This window comes from Arvicanthis niloticus, chromosome 25 (genome assembly GCF_011762505.2).
Source record: "Arvicanthis niloticus isolate mArvNil1 chromosome 25, mArvNil1.pat.X, whole genome shotgun sequence".
Classification (NCBI taxonomy): domain Eukaryota; kingdom Metazoa; phylum Chordata; class Mammalia; order Rodentia; family Muridae; genus Arvicanthis; species Arvicanthis niloticus.
In genome coordinates this window covers 30,069,033-30,089,163 of record NC_133433.1, presented here as the reverse complement: position 1 = coordinate 30,089,163, position 20,131 = coordinate 30,069,033, and the positions used below count along the sequence as shown (strand labels likewise).

The 20,131-nt window shown below is 40.2% G+C and overlaps 1 protein-coding gene across 4 annotated transcripts in view; it reads right to left on the bottom strand.

Annotated features, from left to right (window-relative positions):
- Stau2 (staufen double-stranded RNA binding protein 2) overlaps window positions 1-20,131 on the bottom strand; it is a 248,340-nt gene that overhangs the window by 92,344 nt on the left and 135,865 nt on the right. For 3 of the 4 annotated variants that reach the window (XM_076924313.1, XM_076924312.1, XM_076924311.1), the window contains one exon: window positions 17,363-17,670. In XM_076924313.1, the coding sequence (XP_076780428.1) occupies window positions 17,363-17,670 (308 nt within the window). Of the gene's footprint in view, window positions 1-15,095; window positions 17,671-20,131 lie in introns of those variants that run through there. The other variant, XM_076924314.1, reaches the window with a different exon arrangement.

The window sequence follows — 20,131 nt, the reverse complement described above, 5'->3', positions numbered from 1 at the left end:
GAAAGCAAGCTAAGCAAGCAAGCCAGTAAGTAACATCCCTCCATGGCCTCTGCATCAGCTCCTGCTTCCTGACCTGCTTGAGTTCCAGTCCTAACTTCCTTTGGTGATAAACAGCAGTGTGGAAGTGTAAGCTGAATAAACCCTTTCCTCCCCAACTTGCTTCTTGGTCATGATGTTTGTGCAAGAATAGAAACCCTGACTAAGATATAGTCCCATTAATTAGAAGAAAAACAGACCACAATAGCTATAATTTGCTTAATTTGCTAAATGCTTAAAGGTATTTTTTAATTTGTGAGGAAGAAAACTAAAATATATATCACTGCTTCCTTATCTGAGGTTCCATTCTGATGGCTGCATAAAGACCACATTAATGTTATAATATGTTATGATCTGACTGAAAATCACAGCAATATGAATCCTTCCAGAAGGACTGTGTAGAGGCACCATTCCTTAGAGCTAGAGGAATTTCTTCTTGGGAATCTGTAAAAGTTTAGAGCTCAAACTAAGTCAATGTAAAAGCCCTGTTTCCAAAGGACAGTGATGATTTCCTCTAGTCTTCATTAGGGAGAAAAGATTTAAGGACAATTCTAACTCATTATCCTGCGCCTCTTGAGCAAATCATGACACGGTTAGTGTCTATGAGCTCAAGAATGCCCAAGTGCTGCTCACTGTAAATCAGTGGGGATAACAGGGAAAAATGAAATGCATCCCCTGACAGTTTACACTAAAGGCAATTGGGGGTTGACACTGTGAAAGCTTAGTCTGAGAGCACTTATGGCAGAGTCTGATATCATGCCATTATATGACATGCACATTTTAAACTTAAGGCAGAATATCACCACCCATTGGCCTGGTGTCCAGTGGCTAGTCTATTTGAAAGACATGGTAGTGTCTCCAACACAGTGATGGTGAACAGTTACACGTTAGCAGGATTACTGCAACTTTGTTCTTTCTCTTAGAGAAATAAAAGCTAGAAAGGACAAAAATATAAGACATTTCCAGTTGAAAGGATGGATGGTCTTCAAATGTTTCTATCACTGGCTTAGCTATCACTGCCCAAAGACCCTTCTTTGAACTATTCATGACTTAAAATGAGCCTGTAAGTATCTAGTAAGCTGCAGTGCATCCTATGAACATTCCATGTTAGTGTGCATATGCAATTTACACAGACCATAAACATGAAGGCCGCACTCAGCTGCCAGACCCCAGCCCACCATAGCACTGCTGTGAGCTGCCTGCTAGCATCCCTCCATGGTGACACTTAGCCAGCACTTGGTGCTGATGCTTAAGAATGTTTCCCAAGCTCCCTGTAGTCTTGACTGGTCTGATGGCTAAGCAGAACACAAGTGGAAGGAATTTGGGGAAGCTTCCTGGGAACTTTAAATAATTTCAGGCGTGTGTCAGTCTCATGCCCTTCTTTAGCCTGTCAACTTGCTAGTTAGTGTTAACTTTTTTGACCATAAAGAAACATACACATAGTAGAGTAATAAGTTAGAAGCAGCCTCACACCTTGTCAGCTGTCACTCCAGCCCTAAATTACAGCCTATGGACTTTCATGTGAGGGGAAAATGCCTATGGCAGGTAAAAAAAAAATATTACCCAAAGAAGTAATTTCATCATGACGGGCCTTTTCTGCTGTCCCATAACCAATACCAAGACCCATGGCCTGCTGCAAAGGAGCTCTGGAGAGCAGCCAACATCTAATGATAGGCTTGTCCACCCCTGGCCCCTGCTAAGAATCAGTCCAATGGACCAATTACTGAGAATACAGGGGAGCTGGGATAGGAGGAAAGTCCATGGCATAAGACTCAAAACACACACAGGAGCCCAGGCTGCTCCAGGGTCTGAGGAAAACATCAATGCTGACGATGTAGAGATCAGAAGTAGATGACATCAGGTTAACACGGTCACCTCCCTCTACTCTAGTGCTCCACGCCTCCAAAAAACGAACTAGTGGCCATGAAACAGGCTGACTGTGGGAGGTGTCTCAAGCAGACACCTCAGCAGGCATATATACTCAAGGACACTGTAGTAAAGAAGGCCTGGGTGCCACCTGCTCCGTCCCTAGTGTTTTACGTGATGCTGTCTTGCCGACTTGGTACCTGAGAGGGAAACACCCAATGCTATCTTATAGCTGCAAACTTAGCACCATTCACAACTAAGAACTGGCATTTTGTTTTCTTGAATTTGTAAAAATTATTCCATTAAAACAGGAGCTATAAATTTAAATATCAATTAAATTCAAGGGCTTCCTTAGAAATGTGCAAACCTATGTAGTAACTGTTATCTTGAAATGCTTTGCCTAGTTGACTTGCAGTCCCATTTGCCCAGGTTTGGGATTTTATGCTTTTATATTCTGAGAGTTACAATGGCAGCCTAAAATTTCTTTTCTCTAAAAAGAAAAACATCTAAACTATTCTTGTAATAAGAAAAGTGATTTGTCTTGGAATAATTTACCTAAAATTGTGTGAATTTTTTCATAGCCTATATGAGGGCTGTCCAAATAAAAACTACTCTTTATTCTGCCTCCTGCCCAAAGGATTGAGTCAAGCTGTTTCTCATAGGACTGCTCTCCTTGATCTACAGAACCATACATTGTTCACAAACCCTAGCAGGGAGCTGGCTATGGGCTGTCTGCCTGTTGACATGTAAAGGCTCCCTCCTGTTGGATGAGGGTACAGAAAAGACTCAGCTTCCCTTAAATCACCAAGGAAAGGGAAGGGCTACTCCTCTGCGTGTTAGACATACGTAACTGTAACCCTGTGTCAGGAAAGCCAGGAAGCTTAAGCCACCTCCCTTCCCAGCAGCAGGCAGTGACAGAACTGTCGCTACCACACAAAGAAGCCAAAAATTGAAAGGGGCAGACAGCAAGACACTGGCAGAACTTAGTGATGGATCTCAGGATACCTAAGACATGCCTAATTCTCACATCTGCTACAATTACACATGTTCCATGTTTGATCTAGGATAATATATTAAAGTTTAAAGGCGAAATCTTATTTCACTCAAATAGCATGCTATTAGCAAGCATGGAAGAGATTTGTTTTATGAATCTTGAACTAAATAAACAGATAAACTTCTCTCTACTTTTGTAGACTTTCATCTAATGGTATGTAAATTCACATGGACCAACCCATCACTAGCACATAGCTACATTTTGTGCTATGCATACATTACACAAGCAGATATGTAATTATGTTTAATTTAAAAGAGAATAAAATTTATGAAACTCATTTGGTACTGTAACTAGATCATAGCTTTTAATAAAATAAATGGATTTTATTACTATTATAGCCCATCTTCTCATATAATACAAGACAAAATGTACAACTTTAAAAACAGTTTCTTTGTTCTTAAGAAAATCTTTAAGAACAAAACCAAAAAAAAAAAAAAAAAAAAAAAAAAAAAAGAAAAAAAAAATAGGAGAATGTCTGTTACTGACTTTCCCTGATGTTTTTGTCCTCAACTCTTTCACAGTAAGAACTTAACACCACATCCACTCCTTGGAAGAAAACGTCAGCGGGGAGCATGCTCAGGCATATGGCAGTGCATTATACAGTGAGCAGCCTTTTCTTCACACTAGGACCTTGAAATGGAGGGGATAAGTGACTGAACTAAACCACATCACAAAAACAGAGGCAGAAAGCATGTGTTTGGTTGAGCTTTCAAAATTACATGCTTGTATTTGGTGTTCAAAATCATTACCTGGCAATGGCAACAATACTGTCAGCACTGAATGACTTTAAGCCAATTATCTACCTGCCAGAAAGGTAGATAATATCCTTCTTCTATAGGTGCTCATAGTTTGATGACACATAGACACACACAGACACACACACACAGACACACACACACACACACACACACACACACACACGTGTGCATATGTGCATACATAAAATAAGCTATTCTAAAAGCTACAGGGTTTTATACAAAATTATCTGCTTCATAAGGAAACTGCTTTTCAAGGTCCAAGGAGAACTGTCCTTCAAAGGTCACTCACCTTTGGAGTTTAGCTCATGCAAGCTCTTCACTCTCAGGGACAGGTCAGAGTCTATGCATTGAGTAACACTTCAAGAACACAGGTCTCAGAGGAAAAATATCTTAGAAATCTTTCCACTGCACACAGATATTATATATCTTCCCATTGTATATTGTTAGTGTGTCTTTTCATTATATACAGCAGAGGAATATGCTACTTTCTACCTAGGAATTGGTGCTTTAGAAACATATATAGAAATATACTTGTATTTAAAATATAATTACATTTATGGTTTAAAAAACATTCTAAAAAGAGTATTTATGAATTTCTGCTTCCACACCAGGCAACTAGATTTTCTCCAGGTATTATATGTGAAATGAGAGGAATTAGGATTTTGGAGAGAGAGATGCAGAACAAGTAGGGACCTCAGGACTCAAAAAAAAAAAAAAAAAAAAAAGGCCACCAGTAAACTCCAGGGTTATATCATACATACTAAACTGGGTGTGAATGATCAAGCAACTTAGAAATGCCAATGGCTACATAGAAAAGAAGAAAGAAAGACAGTTGTCCTGTCCAGCAGGGCATTAAACAGAGGTCCAGGGAGATCACCTGAAAGAGAAAGTGGGGAAAACAGGGGATGCAAAGAATGGCGGCTTGTCTATAAGCTGATCAAACCGATGATTTTACTTTTTTCACACAGGGGCTATATGCACATAGAGGCAGGATGTGGGGAAGGGGATGACACAGTAGCATAGGTGTTCAGGGGGAGTACAGATATCTTCCAGAACAGAGTGTCAGCTGGGTGAAGGTTCAGGAGACAGATCACTATGACTCTGCCTTTTATTCACTCGTCCTTATCTAAGTTGGTACTATCCACCAAGGTCACCTATCTGCAAGGTCTATGACTATTCAGCCTGGCAATTTTCCACCAAAGCTGCTTGTTTACAAAAGCTTCTAACCATCTGTTTCAGTGTTTTTCCACAGAGACCCAAGACTTGTGTTAGCAGGCATGTATGTCAGGCCTATTGCTGGTTTTAGGCCTATGGCTGATTTTAGGCCTTCAGTGTATAAGCAGGACTGCCCCTGACAGGCAATGAGGGTATACAATAAGCCCCTCAAAGCAAGCCTTCTTCCCAAAGGGCCAAAAAAAGAATAACAACACAGAGAGCTTCTGGCTATAATTGTGTGGAAGATGACAAACTTGCTCCTATCCCAACAGAAGCCATTTGGGAAGTGCATAATTTCATGCCTGTGAAACTATATCAAGGAGAGTCAGCACCCCCAAACATGGGGAAAGTGATAGGCAACTGGGCAGTGAAGACTTTCATCCCTGTTGGTGACAGTGAGGCCCCTCATTTCTCCTGGCCAAATGCATTTCAGGAGAGGCACGATGGGACCAAGTCTTGACTACCACCCTGCTGTATCCAAACCCCTCCTCCCATGAGGGGTGTCTTCTGAGTCTATGGAAAACAGTTTAAAAGTGATGCCATGTTGGAGGAAAGCCCAGGAGAAGAGAGCTGGATCATCATCAAGTCTTTGAGATTGACACTGAGACACCAGCTCCTTCCTCCTCCTCTCAACAAGTTTCCCTGTTGCTACAATGTAAACAGACCTCTGTCACCACATGCTCCAGCCATGATCTACAAGGCCATTATGGCCCAGCTGTCCCCAACTGTGCACTTGGGAACACAAATTTCAGCACAGTACTTAAAATGTTGAGACTTCAATAAAATATCACTCACACCAAGGAGCAGGGTAACAGACATCTAATTCCAGACCAAGATGAAGCAGACATTAACTGGCAAACATTTCTGAGTGTTTCCATAATTAGTTTCACACACTTAAAACGAGAAGAAAAACAACTGTTCTTTAAAGAACTAGAAGGCAGCTCAGCAGATAGACTCACCAGCAAAATAGAAAGACTGAACCAATGACACTTAAGACAAAACCCATAAATTCTCAATCTGAAAAACAGAAAGGAGACTGAGAAAAAAAGAACTAGAGCCTTAATAATCCATGGGACCACAGGAAATGATGTAAAAAAAAAAAAAGTTTTGTTGGTAGAGCTACCTGGAAGCCATGGCTAAAATGAAAAGGCATGACCAAACAGCCATCTTGGAACTCTAGTAAACAGGGCAGGAGGCATGAGGCGCTGGTGAACACACTAGACTCTGCTCTTCTCTGAGAATCTTCTAAAACTGCTGGGCATGTGAAACAGAGTAAGACATGTCTGCTGTTTGCACTGTGTGCAGACTGAATATTGCTGACGATTGTAAGTGCACTTGCATTCAGAGCAGAGACCGGCGCCTCGTTTCTGTGACAGCCTCATTAAAAAGTGTGCTGGCTCAGCAGGCATGGTGGCAAAACTCTATAATGTCAACATTTTTAAGGGAGAGGCAAAGGAATCAAGGAGTTCAAGGTTTTCCTCAACCAGACAGCAAAAAGCTATCCTGGGCTACATGAGAACCCATCTCAAAAAACAAAACAAAACAGAAAAACTTTCTACATAGCTTCAAACTATTTTTTTTCAAAATCATGAAAATTTATATATATACATATATATGTATATATATACTCATGATTTTGAACATATATATTCAAAATCATGAATATATATATATATATATATATATATATATATATATAAACATTCAAGAACTTTCTTTTTTTCTTTTTTACAAAATAAGTGATCAGCATTCCTCAAAAGATGTCAAGATTATGAAAGACACAAGAACTATTCTTGCTTAGAGGAGCAGGTTATGACCAAATGCAGCATGGGTTTCACAGTGCTCCCAGACCAGGCAAGGGTAACGGTGGGAAAGGTGATCCTCATCAATCCCATATGGCAGTCATGGATGCTAACATCAAACTCAATGATCCACTTCTACTGCAGGAAAACCGCTTGTCACCGGTTTTTACCTGGTCCCCCATCATTTTACTTATTACAAAGAACTTACTCTCATGCTATCTTGCAGCAATAATCACCTGATGCCAACTCCAGGAGGTTTTCCTTCACAGCATTTCATACAGAAAGCTGATGTAGAACCAAGAGAGACTACTGTCTCAGAAGACAGAGTTTGAGAAGAAATACAAAGTTTGGGATGAGTCTATCCTGAACCGCACCTCAGAAAACAACACATAGCTATTTAGAATAATGTAAGCTGGTCTCTAAAACACACCACTCCTAACAGCAAAAATATAATCTGGACTTAGTTTCAAAAGAAGTAGAAAAGGATACTTCATACATACTTATGAGACCAGAGGCTAATCCAAACTGACCACACACTCAACGTTATGAAGAGAAATAAATACTCTGTCATGGGTAGAGTCTCTTCAGGTAAGCAGAAATTACAAAAAAATTCCAAAAAAGCACACAGTTCAAAGTGAAAAACCAACCAACCAACCAACCAACCAACCAACCAACCAACCAACTAACCAGCCAACCAAAAGGAAGCACTGAGGATAAAGGAGAAATACTAAACTTCTTTCTTCCACAGAAATGACATAGTCTAGTCCATAATGGGAGAAAAAAAAAAGCATAGTCTTGTGAACCTTGGAGGGGATACCTGAGACAACTAAGTCAAGTCCAGAAGAGAGTGGAGGAAAAGTGAGATAGAAAAAGTATTTGAAGGAAATACAGCTAGAATCCACCAAATGGCCTAAAAGATACAAACACTCAGGTTTTCAGAGAGGTTCTCACACAGCTGGGTGAACAGAGACTCCCAAAAGATAAGCAGGCGCTCAATTCTCCTGCTCTGAATGGGGCATCAACTCGGAAACAGGAGCTCTGCCAAGTGTTACTACCTTAAGTATTTCAAGAAGTATTCAGAGATTACTTCAGTTGAAAGGCCACAAGTCTTATGTAGGAAAAGATATAATTTTATGATGTCTGTGTGTGATAGTGACTGAGGACAGTCTACTTCCTATAGTCTAAATGTAAAACTGAAGTTTTAGCAGCTGGAAGTGGCAGCAAAGGGGTTCTGGGCTGCCATAAGAGCTAGAACTCCAGAAGCTACAAAGCTGTACAGGCAATGCAGCCTCTTGCCAGAATACAAATGACCCAGATCCTGTCTGTCAGCTAAATTCAATGCTCAGAATGACCCTAGAGAGCATGGTGCAAAAGCACATGGAAGGTGATGAATGTTGCTAAGACAGGAGACTCTCCAAATCTACACAGCTCACATGACAGAAACCTAAGTGGGTTTCTGTCAAGTATGAGTGGGTCTGAGGCTAGCAGATTAACTTGAAATTTAGGGCGTAAATCCTGAACACCAGGAGAGGTGAAAGAGAATGACCCTCCAAATCTAGGTTTACAGAGTCCAAAGTGCTGGCTTATAACTGTTATCACACAGCATAAAAGGACTATGGGGAAAAGATGCAGATCCTGAATCAAAGATCGGGTGGGAAGTAGCCCATGGTGTCAGCATGAGCAAGACAAAAGGCCTAACAGGTTACCAGACCAAAAAGCAAAGACTCATCTACAAAAGATGAACCCATAGTTCATTTCTCAAATTTAATGACATTCAGGAACAGGTAAAAGAGATGAGGACAAACTCCTGACACATTTTCTTAGAGAATGTCCTGATGCTATATACTGCCTTGTATGTGAATTAGAAAAAAAAAAAAAAAAAAAAAACAACAACAAACAAACATATACTTTAAGATTTATCTTTCAAAAAATTAATAGCCAAGGATTTCTTAGATGAGATCAAAGAAGCACATTTGTGTAACATCATTGCAAATGTGACTGCATTCAACATCCAAAGTGTTAAAACTCAGTAATGAGAAAAGTACAATTAAAAACAGTAACCAGTGGGGCACTTCACAAACAACCACTGAAGTACTGGGGTATGGCCACTGGGGCATTCCCATTGCTCCAACAGATGGCCCCACACCCACACATATATCCTCACACTACTCAGACTCAGTGGGTTATACTTAAAAGGAAAAATGGAAAATAACAGAGGACATGAGATGGGTAGGGTGTGCGGGGACCCAGGGCAGCTAGAAGGGAAATGGGGTGAGTATGGCCACATGTCATTGTAAACACTATGAACCTCTCGATAAAGAACACAATTAGTTAAGGGCCCATGAACTACAGCCTAGGGTGTCAGAGGCATGGATGTCACCACGCTTTCAGCAGGACAGCCCTGTAAGGAAATAACCACAGCAGCACTGAAGCTCATATGGTGCAGGGATATAACACTGAAACAGAATCAGTATGTGTGCACTTACTAAGATGCAGCAATTCCACTCTAATCTGTTTCCCCAGGGGAAGTGGGAACTGTCTGTATAAATTTGTGCTTATGTTCATAAATCTCATTATTCATAATAGTGTCAAACTTGTATCAACCCAAATGTCCATCACCATGTAAACCGAGAAACAATTTCTGGACTAGTACTCAGCAGCAAAAAAGAACAAAGTATCAACTCACAACACATGGATGAATCTGAGTATCACGCTGGGTAGGAGTGAGGCCAAAGCTGTGGAATTCCATTTACACAAGACTAGGAACCTTCAGTGCCACCAAGGGTCCCACAGCTGGGGAGGAGGGAGAGGCTGCTGCAAAGATGTGCAGAGCTGGGGAGGAGGGAGGGGCTGCAGAGATGTATAGAGCTGGGGAGGAGGGAGGAGGAGGGGCTGTAGAGATGTGCAGAGCTGGGGAGGAGGGAGGGGCTGCAGAGATGTGTGGAGCTGGGGAGGAGGGAGGAGGAGGGTCTGAAGAGATGTGCAGAGCTGGGGAGGAAGGAGGAGGGAGGGTCTGCAGAGATGTGCAGAGCTGGGGAGGAAGGAAGGTCTGCAGAGATGTGCAGAGCTGGGGAGGAGGGAGGGTCTGTAGAGATGTGCAGAGCTGGGAAGGAGGGAGGGTCTGCAGAGATGTGCAGAGCTGGGAAGGAGGGAGGGTCTGCAGAGATGTGCAGAGCTGGGAAGGAGGGAGGGTCTGCAGAGATGTGCAGAGCTGGGGAGGAGGGAGGAGGAGGGTCTGCAGAGATGTGCAGAGCTGGGGAGGAGGGAGGGGCTGCAGAGATGTGTGGAGCTGGGGAGGAGGGAGGAGGAGGGTCTGCAGAGATGTGCAGAGCTGGGGAGGAGGGAGGGGCTGCAGAGATGTGCAGAGCTGGGGAGGAGAGGCTGCAGAGGCACCAGCACATTTTCACTACAGTGGAAGCAGCAGGCACACGGTTATAGACCTTTAAAAAAGGAATCCGACTGTACAACTAAAATGAACAGATTTTTTTCTACATGTAAATTATTTCCCAACATTTAAAAGATGCTGTGAGCTTAATATTATTTTCTAGAAGGAGTTCTTGTTTTCTCAAATATTCCAATTAAAAAACTTGGTCCAGGATTTTGTTAATACTTTAAAAAAGGATAGTACTATATATAGTTATGTCTTTCCAATATCTGTTTTTTGACAGTTAAATATTTTTAAGTTACATTTATGTGTTTCATTGGTGTCTGTGTGTGTGTATATATGTGTGCATGCCACAGTGAGCCACCTTATCATTCCTAAATTTGTTGTTGCTGTGACCCAAATCAAGAGGTAGTTCGAGACCCTAAAATACACCAAGATTTCAAACATAATCACAATTATCAATGTAATTTATTGTATTACAGTGGAATTATTCAACATGACATGGGTGCTATAACTAAGCTAATGTCATTGGGTAAAATAATCCATATCACTGCCAATCTTCCTACCAAAAAGAAAAGCAATCCACATTAAAATAAAAAAACAAAGTTTTCCCTCAAATATTTGATATTCAAATAATTCCAAATAGCAAAATCTTAATGTTGGGTTGAAGTATCTTCTAAGAAATGGCTCTGCTCCTGCTCAAACCTCTGATGTCCTGGAATTCCAGATGGATGCAGTGAAGACACAGTGTCAGAGGCTTATCAATTTACTCTTCCCCCAACCCCTCTTCTAATATCTCAACACCCATAATCAGCTTGAAGAAGTTAATGAAGAGTCAGTGCCCCTATTCCCTGGGCTTGGGAACTGAGGTGGTTAATATTGGGCTGTCTTTCTAGGGAAAAGTAGTGGTTTTGGTGGAACAGGGAGGATTAGCTAGGATTTATTGCATAGCCATAACCTATTCATAGAAATATGTATAACTGTTATTAAAATGAAGTTATAATTTCTTAAATGGTACAAAATTTACCTTAATTTCAAATTTAAGGCTTTCATTGGTATGAGCTTCTTATTAATATGAAAGTGAGATGAATATTGTTACTATCATAGGCATTGTGCCTGTATAACAGATTTAGGAATACAAGGCTTAGACCCAGTCCTTCTTTAAGTTTTTTAACTGATTTGAGATGGTTAGATTGTGAGTTAAGAGCCTATGGCAAATTCATGGCTTTGAGTTTATTGTTAGGGTGTTTTCTACATTTTCTTTAGAAATAGCTTAGAAGAGTTAACAGACAACAGTCCAGATTGCCTTACATGGATAGTTGGTTTTCAAAACATCAGAAATCCACAGAATTGACGTTACAAACATTTCTGTATTAATGTTCATTTTGATTAGAGACCTGTCTGCTCCTTACAGCTTCCTGTGTTGGATTCTAAGAAGAAATTGAGCATCTTTGGAGTTATTCCAATTGTGGTGAGACAGTCACTAGGCAAGAATTGCCTCTTTCCATCTACAGACAAATTAATGTCCAGAAAAGGACACACTTGCAGAATAGTCGACTGATTATATCTGCCAAGACAGAGCAATCAGCCCTTAATAATTCTGCATCACTAGGTCTGTCAGATGATCCTGGGCCAGAAGGCTGAAGATCGGATGCTCCAACGTTCTGTAGTATAGGGATTGTCCAGGTGTTCAGCGGTCTCTATAAATTGGCTATGTTTTAGAAGCTATGCTTTGTGCTTCCCATAATTTCAGTTAACTCAGTCATTCTGGATTTCTGATGGGGTTGAAAACTTATAGTCTCATAGCCAATCCTTGCTATTTACTTTGAGAGAAAAGATTTGAGAGGATAGTTTTCAGCTGACATTCATTCTAAAGTCAAGAAAAAAAAAAAAAGCCAGGTTCAGAACTAAGTCTTTTATTTAGGAGAGATAACAGAGGTTCTGCTTAGTCAACAAAATGATGGACTGGGTATTAGGACTATCTTGCACCTTACTGACATAAATTGGTATAGTTATGGTCTAATTGTATTTTGAGAGAAAAGTTTTATTTTAACAGGAAGGGTGATATGTAGGAGGAGCTAAGGTGGGAGGAGTACGGAGAGGAAGAGGAGTAAGAAGAGGAGGAGGAGAAGGAGAAGAGGAGGAGAAGGAAAGGAGGAGATAGGTGATGAGAGAGAAAGGGGGGGGCATGTAGGCAGACGTCCACATGTCTCTGCCAATAAAAGATAGTTGATATATCTAGGTTGGGTATTAAGTTACACTTCTGTTGATATTGAGCATTACCAAACTTATAAAGCCTTTGGTTAACATTTAAAAAATTGTATAAAAGCAAAAAGGAGAAGGGGGCATGGGATAGGGGTTTTCTAGGGAGGGGAAATGGGGAAAGGGGATGGCATCTGAAATGTAAATAAAATATCCAATTAAAAAAAAAAAAAGAAATGGCTCTGCTTAGGGACGATACACGATGACAGCCATTTTCCTCCTGCACCATAGTCACTTACTTCAGGTGTAGTGTCTTTGCCTTTAGACATCTAAAACACTAAGTGTGCCTTTATGGTTTTTATGTGGGAAAATGGAGTATACTATCCTTTACTGTCAAAGTTTATAAAAATGATACCATTTAATGGATATACTGCAGCTCTTTAGAATAAGGTCAGTTTTGAACAATTTGGTGCCAAACCAGTCTTCTTTGCTTCTTTCTTACCTGTGTAACTGCTACCCACCAAAGTAAGAAATTAAATACATCTAAGAAAGATAGCTTGCTAACATTATTCATTTTTATTTCAAATTGAACACCAAGATTTCTTTCTTCAAACACCAGGATTTTTATGTTTCAGTGAAATGGGGTGATGCAGAATTCTGTAATGGAGGTGATCTGTAACTCAATTTTTAAAAAATAGTTATGTGTTTGCAAACTTCTGGGGGTTTAGCCAGCATACAGTCTAACAATATCTGACACAGTAAGTCAACTTGCATACACTGAGTTCCCCATTCAAAGAATATGCCTAAGCATTCAAGTCACTATAGGAAGACCAAATACATACCTAATTTTCTGAGTCTTCGGAAAGAAGCTGAGGTTAAGCACAAGAAGTGCTTTCAACTGGAAATCATAGACTAAGACCATAAGGCCTCTTTCTTACCACTCTAGATTGTGACTTACATCACAGCTCAGATGAGGATCTGAACTCAAATGGAACACAGTGAAGGTAATGTTGCAAGGAGAATGTGGAGAAGATGAACAGCTTCTTTCTCCATATTCTATTTGCAAAAAATTGTACTTTTATTGGCCATTTAAAAATTACATATCCCATTCTTAAAAACCACCACCAACAACAAGAAAATACTCCACTGTAAACATCTACTTTGAAGATTTTAAAAAGTGGATTATTAAGTATTCTGTGTGGAGAATAGAAGGAGAAAAGAAGATTCTGAGGGAGCCTAGCCTTTCCTTCCTACCTGTACTCCATCACAATGCAATCTATATTAATATCACACTGTAGGCCTATCACAAAGCCTGTACCATCAAAGTAAATCCAAAGCAACTAACTTCAAGAGAAGGCAGATGAAAGTAGTTACATGAGTTTTATCAAAAACAAACAAACAAACAAAAACAAAAAACAAAACTAAAAACCAAAAAAAAAAAAAAAAACCCATTTCCTGCTTAAGTACATAGTCTCTTTTAGCTAGAAATGGCATCACTATGTAAAACTCACATTTTTAAAAATAAACTAATATGGTTTAATTGAAACACCAATTAAGTGCTTCCCTGTGTCAGTCTTGTAAGGAATAAATAGTATATTTCATTCTAAAGGGCTCACAAATGATACCATGCACTGAATGGTAATCACATGCCAGAGAAGATCAAAGTGAAAGTAATTACATCTAAGAAAGTTATTTGCTAAAGTGACTTCATTTTCATTTCAAATTGAAATTTCCTCATGACTCCTTTGAACAAGCAACTGATCATTGTTCCTATTAGTACAAAACACATAGTAAGGGTAAATCCTTTAAGAAGGAGGCAATGTATAAGACAAAATCATCTACTTCAGCTGAAATGCCCAGGGTTCCAACTATCTTTGCCACAGTTTTCTGATAAACTGAACAACTTTGAAAGACTGTATGGTTTTGTAACTAAAGAGTAGCAAAGGTTACAACAGGAAATTCTGGAACACTATGACTTAACTATATAGCTTTGACTTTTTCTTTCAAATATGTAGGGGTTATAAATGCAGACTAGTTATGTTAGACGATGTCTGGGGTTCACAAACTATTGACATAAATACTTTTCTAAAAATGACAAATTAGTAAGAATTTCCAGGTTTTGAGAGATGATTAAAATGCACTCAATAGAACTTAAGAGAAAAAAATATTCATTTATGAAAGGGTTCGAAAGACATTTCCTCTTTCGGTGGTAGAGGCCTACAAGAGGGCTCAGCAGTCTTTGAGTGTTCTTGTAAAGGACCGGAGTCCAGTTCCCAGTACCCACCTGTGATCCAGTTCCAGAGCATCTGATGCCTTTGGCCTCCAAGAGCATCTGTACAAACACGTGCACGCGTGCACACATACACACACACACACACACTCTCTCTCTCTCTCTCTCTCTCTCTCTCTCATACACACACACATATACACTCACACACACATACACTCTCACACACATGCACACACACACACACACACTCTCTCATAAACACATTCCAAAATAAAATGTAAAAATCTTCGATGGGAATTCCTGAGAATGAAAGGATGACTAGGAATGGGTGTCAGTCACACTCTGCTTTGTGATATCAGTTTTGTTAAGAGCATTCACTGTGTAATAAATTTTATAGATTTAAACAAAAAGTGAAAATACCTACATGTGCCTGAGCAAATTACCTTTTTGTCATTTGTAAATTTCAATTAAAGACTGGGAAATAAAAATAAAATTAAGTTAAAGCAAACCATTTGCCTTCATTTGGCAATACAATAAAGCTAACACATACAGTAGCATAATTAGGTTTAATTCAAATCACAGAGGAAAACTGAAGGCTCAAGCAGAGTCTATACACATTCAGTAGGAATGACAACTGTTCAATGTGGAATGAGATGAACAGTTATTGGCCTACAAACCAAGAAAATGAATTTATTGTTTTCAAATTCCATAAACAAAAGTAACAGAAGAGCATATAATTTCTAACAAGCTGGTCTTATAATTTCTAGCTACAGTCTAATTAAATCGTGTAAGAAAAATCTGTACGTTTTCCTACCTGAGAAAATTACCGAGAAAGAAATACACTTTAATCACTTATCACAAAGAACCTTCTAGGGTGACATGATGATGTGTACACATACGACAGGCCAGAGGCTACTCTCCAAAGACTGTTTGCCTTGTGGCTGCAGGCTGTGATCCACGGGCAGCACATTTCCCACCAGCGCCAGCTCATTCCAGTGAAGCAGCATAGTAATGTGTAAAAACCATGGTCACAGATCTGGAGATTATTTACTTTGTGAGTAAAAGTATACTACCTCAGCACAAGCTTCTGAGACAGGTCTAAGCAGTGAGTCCAGCGATCGATAGGCGTAGTAGACCACAATTTGGTGAAGATAGGATAAGATTATAGCTGCTGTCATGGCCAAGAACTAATGCATAAGAAACTTAGAAATGTCGAAGTTCAGCCAAGAACCAGACTGCAACATGAGCTGTGTGCACACAGATGAACCATCGCTTGCAGGCTTTTACAAATGAGCAGTGGGTTTCTTTTCATCACAGTTTATTTTAATTTATCCTATGTAGATTATTGGTAGAACTAAATCTTAGTCTAGTGCTTTCACTATATGAATCAAAGTCTTTTGTTTAAACAGTGATTTATTATAATTCTTAAGGTAAATAACAAATTCTAAAATTATAACTTGAAATTAAGCATTTAAATTTCAGATGACAGAGTCAATAATTGGTAACAGCTTCTTCAACTTCATATTAATAGTCTGATTAAAAACACTAGCAACTATCTAGTGATAGAACTGAAAGAATCAGAAGGGATCTTTAAAGTAAAAAAAACAAAAAAAAAAACAAAAAAAACCCAAACCAAACATGCAAAATACTCCCAACACATGATCTTCGTTCTCATTGTATAACTGACACTGTGAAACATTTATAATACATGATCTTCTACACAATACAGATCTAGAACATTTCTACAAGAAATTACAGAGTTTGTTCTTAAGGAGGAAGACTAAGATGGAAGGTGAAGCAATGAAATGTGGGGAGTCAGAGCGTCCTGTGCACACACAAGCTGCAGTCTCATCCCATTGGTTGACAGTTACATTTTCAGTACATGGCTTTCAAGGCAACTAGGAGTCAGCACACATGAACTTCCCTTCCCACAGTTAACAATTCCTTTAAAATCTCTCATGTATATAAAGAATTGTTGGTTTCATAGGGTATTTCCCCCCGCCCCCAAGAGGGCTCAAGAATAAATAGGGGAAAAGCATCATTCCCAAATCCATACACATGACTCAGCTGTGTGCTGGTCTGAGGTCAACATGAGACAGCGGCTGTATCAGTGGAGGTAGATGCTTCTCCACCACCCTGGCTCAGCACATGATCCAGTACAACTGACACTCATTATACCCCAACCATCAGAAAGTGCTCAGTGCCATGTTTAATGCCCCCTAAGGTAAAAGACTTCAAGGGTGCTGGACCTTATAAATGTACCTGTGTCATTACTAACTGCAGGATGGGAAATTCAAAACTGCTATAAAATCAAATCAGCAGCAGAAAGACTCAACCATGACTGTAAAAAGGGGAAGTGATATCAACACTAACACCAAATGTCTCCTGGGAGAATCTTGTTTGTGCAAAACAAAGTGAGAAGGAAGATGTGCCAATCAACACCAACTGGAAGACAGGATCCAGGAGGAAGGCAAAGATGGAGACATGGAGGGAAAGGGGCCGGGGAGGGGGAGAGAGGAAGGGAGACAGGATTGGAGAGGAAGAGGGAGAAAGAGGGACAGAGACGGAGAGTATAAATGTGAATATGAATGTAGCAGAGAGCCAGGCAGCAACAGAGTCCCTGGACAGAAGTGACAGAAAACAAAGTATGTGCTATGACTCTCTTTTTTTCTGTCTTTTGTGTTTCTAAATAACTTACAATGTTAATGGTATGGAGGCCACATCACCAGGCAAGAATGAGCCTTCTCATGGACAGAAATGATTTGGGGCTAATGAGTTTTACTTTCTCTTTTTGTTTTTCCTTTAAAATCATACCTGAAAGCCTTGAATCCTTGCTAAATATTCCAGTTGTTTTGAAGGCTGTACTGAAGAACAAGGGGGAGTAGGAGAATTTCCTTTTAAACCTATGGCTTCAGCAGTAGGAGATGTTCCATTCATAAGGAGTTCCCTGGCAACTGTGGCTGAACTGGTCGATGAGGGAGACACACTGAAGAAAGAGCTTGAAGGTTGGTTCATATCTTTGGGTGATAAGTAGCCTAGAGTTGTGCCAGAGGTCACTCTGTGGCGGCTGGCTTCCATCTCTTGATAAACATCAGGAGAAAGATGAAGAATCCCTTTTGGAGCTATGAATAAAATAAAGGTACACTGTTAATGCACTTAAAATAATTAATACAGAAACACATTATAGCATTATGGAGTCACTGACTTCCTTTGCTGTAGTGAGAAGGAAACAAGAAACTGTTCACTGAGCCTCCTCCTGATGCCTATGGAGGGAGTACAGCATCTATTCAGAGGCTGACACTAGTGCAAAAGTCCCATGTGAAGGAGGCTGGGAATGTACAGCATCTTCACTCCCATGTCCAGTATTTTTGTATCTCATATAACAGAGGAAACATCCCCAAATATGCATCAACTGAGGCACAGAAGACAAAAGGAAGGCAGCATCAGTCCAAATATCACCTTCAGAGTACAGACTCTAACATCCAGTGGCCTACTTTCCTTTCCTCCTCACAAGGTCACCCCTAGACAACCCTGGACACTGAAGTTTTGTTTATTTTCTTCAAGACTGTACTTTTTTCCCCCAACACAACACTTTTATTATTTGGGAATTCCACACAATGCACACTGAAGACATTCACTTCCCATTCCTTCTAGGTTCACCCACCCACCCTTTTTCCCTCATTAAAAAAAATACCACAACAAGTACAGTTTGTGTTGTCCATATACTCATTGGAGCATGGTCTAACTCCCAGAGGCCATTTCCTTAAAGATAACTGAGTCCTTCCCCACCCCAACCCCACTAGAAGCCATCAACTGTGGAGAGTTGCACTTCAGCATCTTTATCACAATTCTTAAGGACTCTCTTTCAAAGGCTTCCTGTCTAGACTGTTTCTTTTGGAGTGGGTGAGGGTCACAGAAGCCTTCATTCTCAATTATGAGTCTGAAGTCATTGATATCACTGCAAAAGAGGCTTCCTTGCCCATAAGAGCTAGTTGCAGCAGGATCACTAATCTGCATGGTCTCTGATGGTAGCACAAACCACAGATACCAACACGGCTTCTGACAGCAGCACAGACCATGGATATCTACAAGGCCTCCTGCCAAGTCCTGCATGGCCATCAGAAGAAAGCAAGATACAGATCCTGCCCCTGGAACAGAGCTAGCAGGGCATGGACCTTCACAACTGTTGACAGTTGGTAGTGTAGAGTGAAAAATTACAAAGACCATTTTATGAAATATATATAGGCTTTTTCTTTACCCTACACCTGAGCAAAAGAATGCAGGTTCCAGAAATCGGAACTGAATGTAAGATTTCAGGCCTTCACTGCCCCGGGATACATTCCGGGAACATTATCCCTGAGCCAGAGGAGATTAACATTCCTCAAGCCTCAGGGAAGAAAACCCACCTGTGGGTGGGGAAGACCCAAAGCAGGAAGACACATTCCTGACCACAAAAAAAGATACAAGTCATCTAGGTGGGGCTGGGAAGCTAGTAGCCACGATGACAGGGAAAAGTGACAAAGTAACAACTGAGAAATAGTTGGGCAGAGTGACAAGGCAACAACTGAGAAATAGTTGAACAAGTGACATGGCAGGACCACATTTTTGTGAGGAGTGGGTGTGCAGAGTGTTTTCCACATAACCCTGATTCACTTAGGTTGTGTTCCTCTGGAATTCTCCACTATTTTTATTGTTATATTTCCTTGGCAACCTTTCACCCCCTACTCATTCTCCAGGTTTGTGGTTTCCCCCTTTAAAAACACTTCTCAGACTGACTGGCTTGGTCAAACTCTACTCCTGCATGGGTGAGCAGTTTGATCGTTGGCTGCCAGCTCTCTTCCCTAATAAACCTCTGCTGATTGCATCCAGGTACGATGTCTTGCGAGTTTGTGGGTGGTTATGACTTCACGAGACTTGAGTAAAGGTCTCCCAAGTTTGGGGGTCTTCATTAGGCGTAAAGCTTGTTTGTATAATAATGTGTATTATTTACTTTATGCTCTTCCTTCAGGAGATGTTCTCTCTGCCAAAGTTAATGACTCCATTATAATTAGAAGCAGCACAAGTCTGGGAAGCTAAATGGCAAATACTGTGACCTTCACAACAGTCTTTAAGGGTATGGGAAAGAACTCTGAAAACATGAGTTTAAAAATTATATAAACAGATTTCTCAAAAAATATGTAAAAATATAAGGATTCAATATGAATTCTATGAGGGGCTTCATGGACCTAAAAGAACAGAGGCAGTTGCATTATGAGCCAGCTTGTCAGAGAGATATTAAGGAAGGAGATAAAGAGATACAAGGAGTGGTGATTGTAGGGCAGGATCTCACCCAGCCAAGTTTATTGTTTGTGTTTACGAAGTCAGGTAGATCCCTGAGTTCAAGGTCAGCCTGGGATAGAGTAAATTTGGGTCCAGGCATAGTGGGAATGGTGATCTCAGAGCTGGATCCCACCAAGTTAGCTTATTATCTGTGCTTATAAAGGCAGGCAGATGTCTGAAATCATTTGCTATGTTTAAAAAAATGTACTTACTGTCTTTCCTTAAGAATCAAAGGGCTAAGGTCATAAAATGGTGATTTATGGG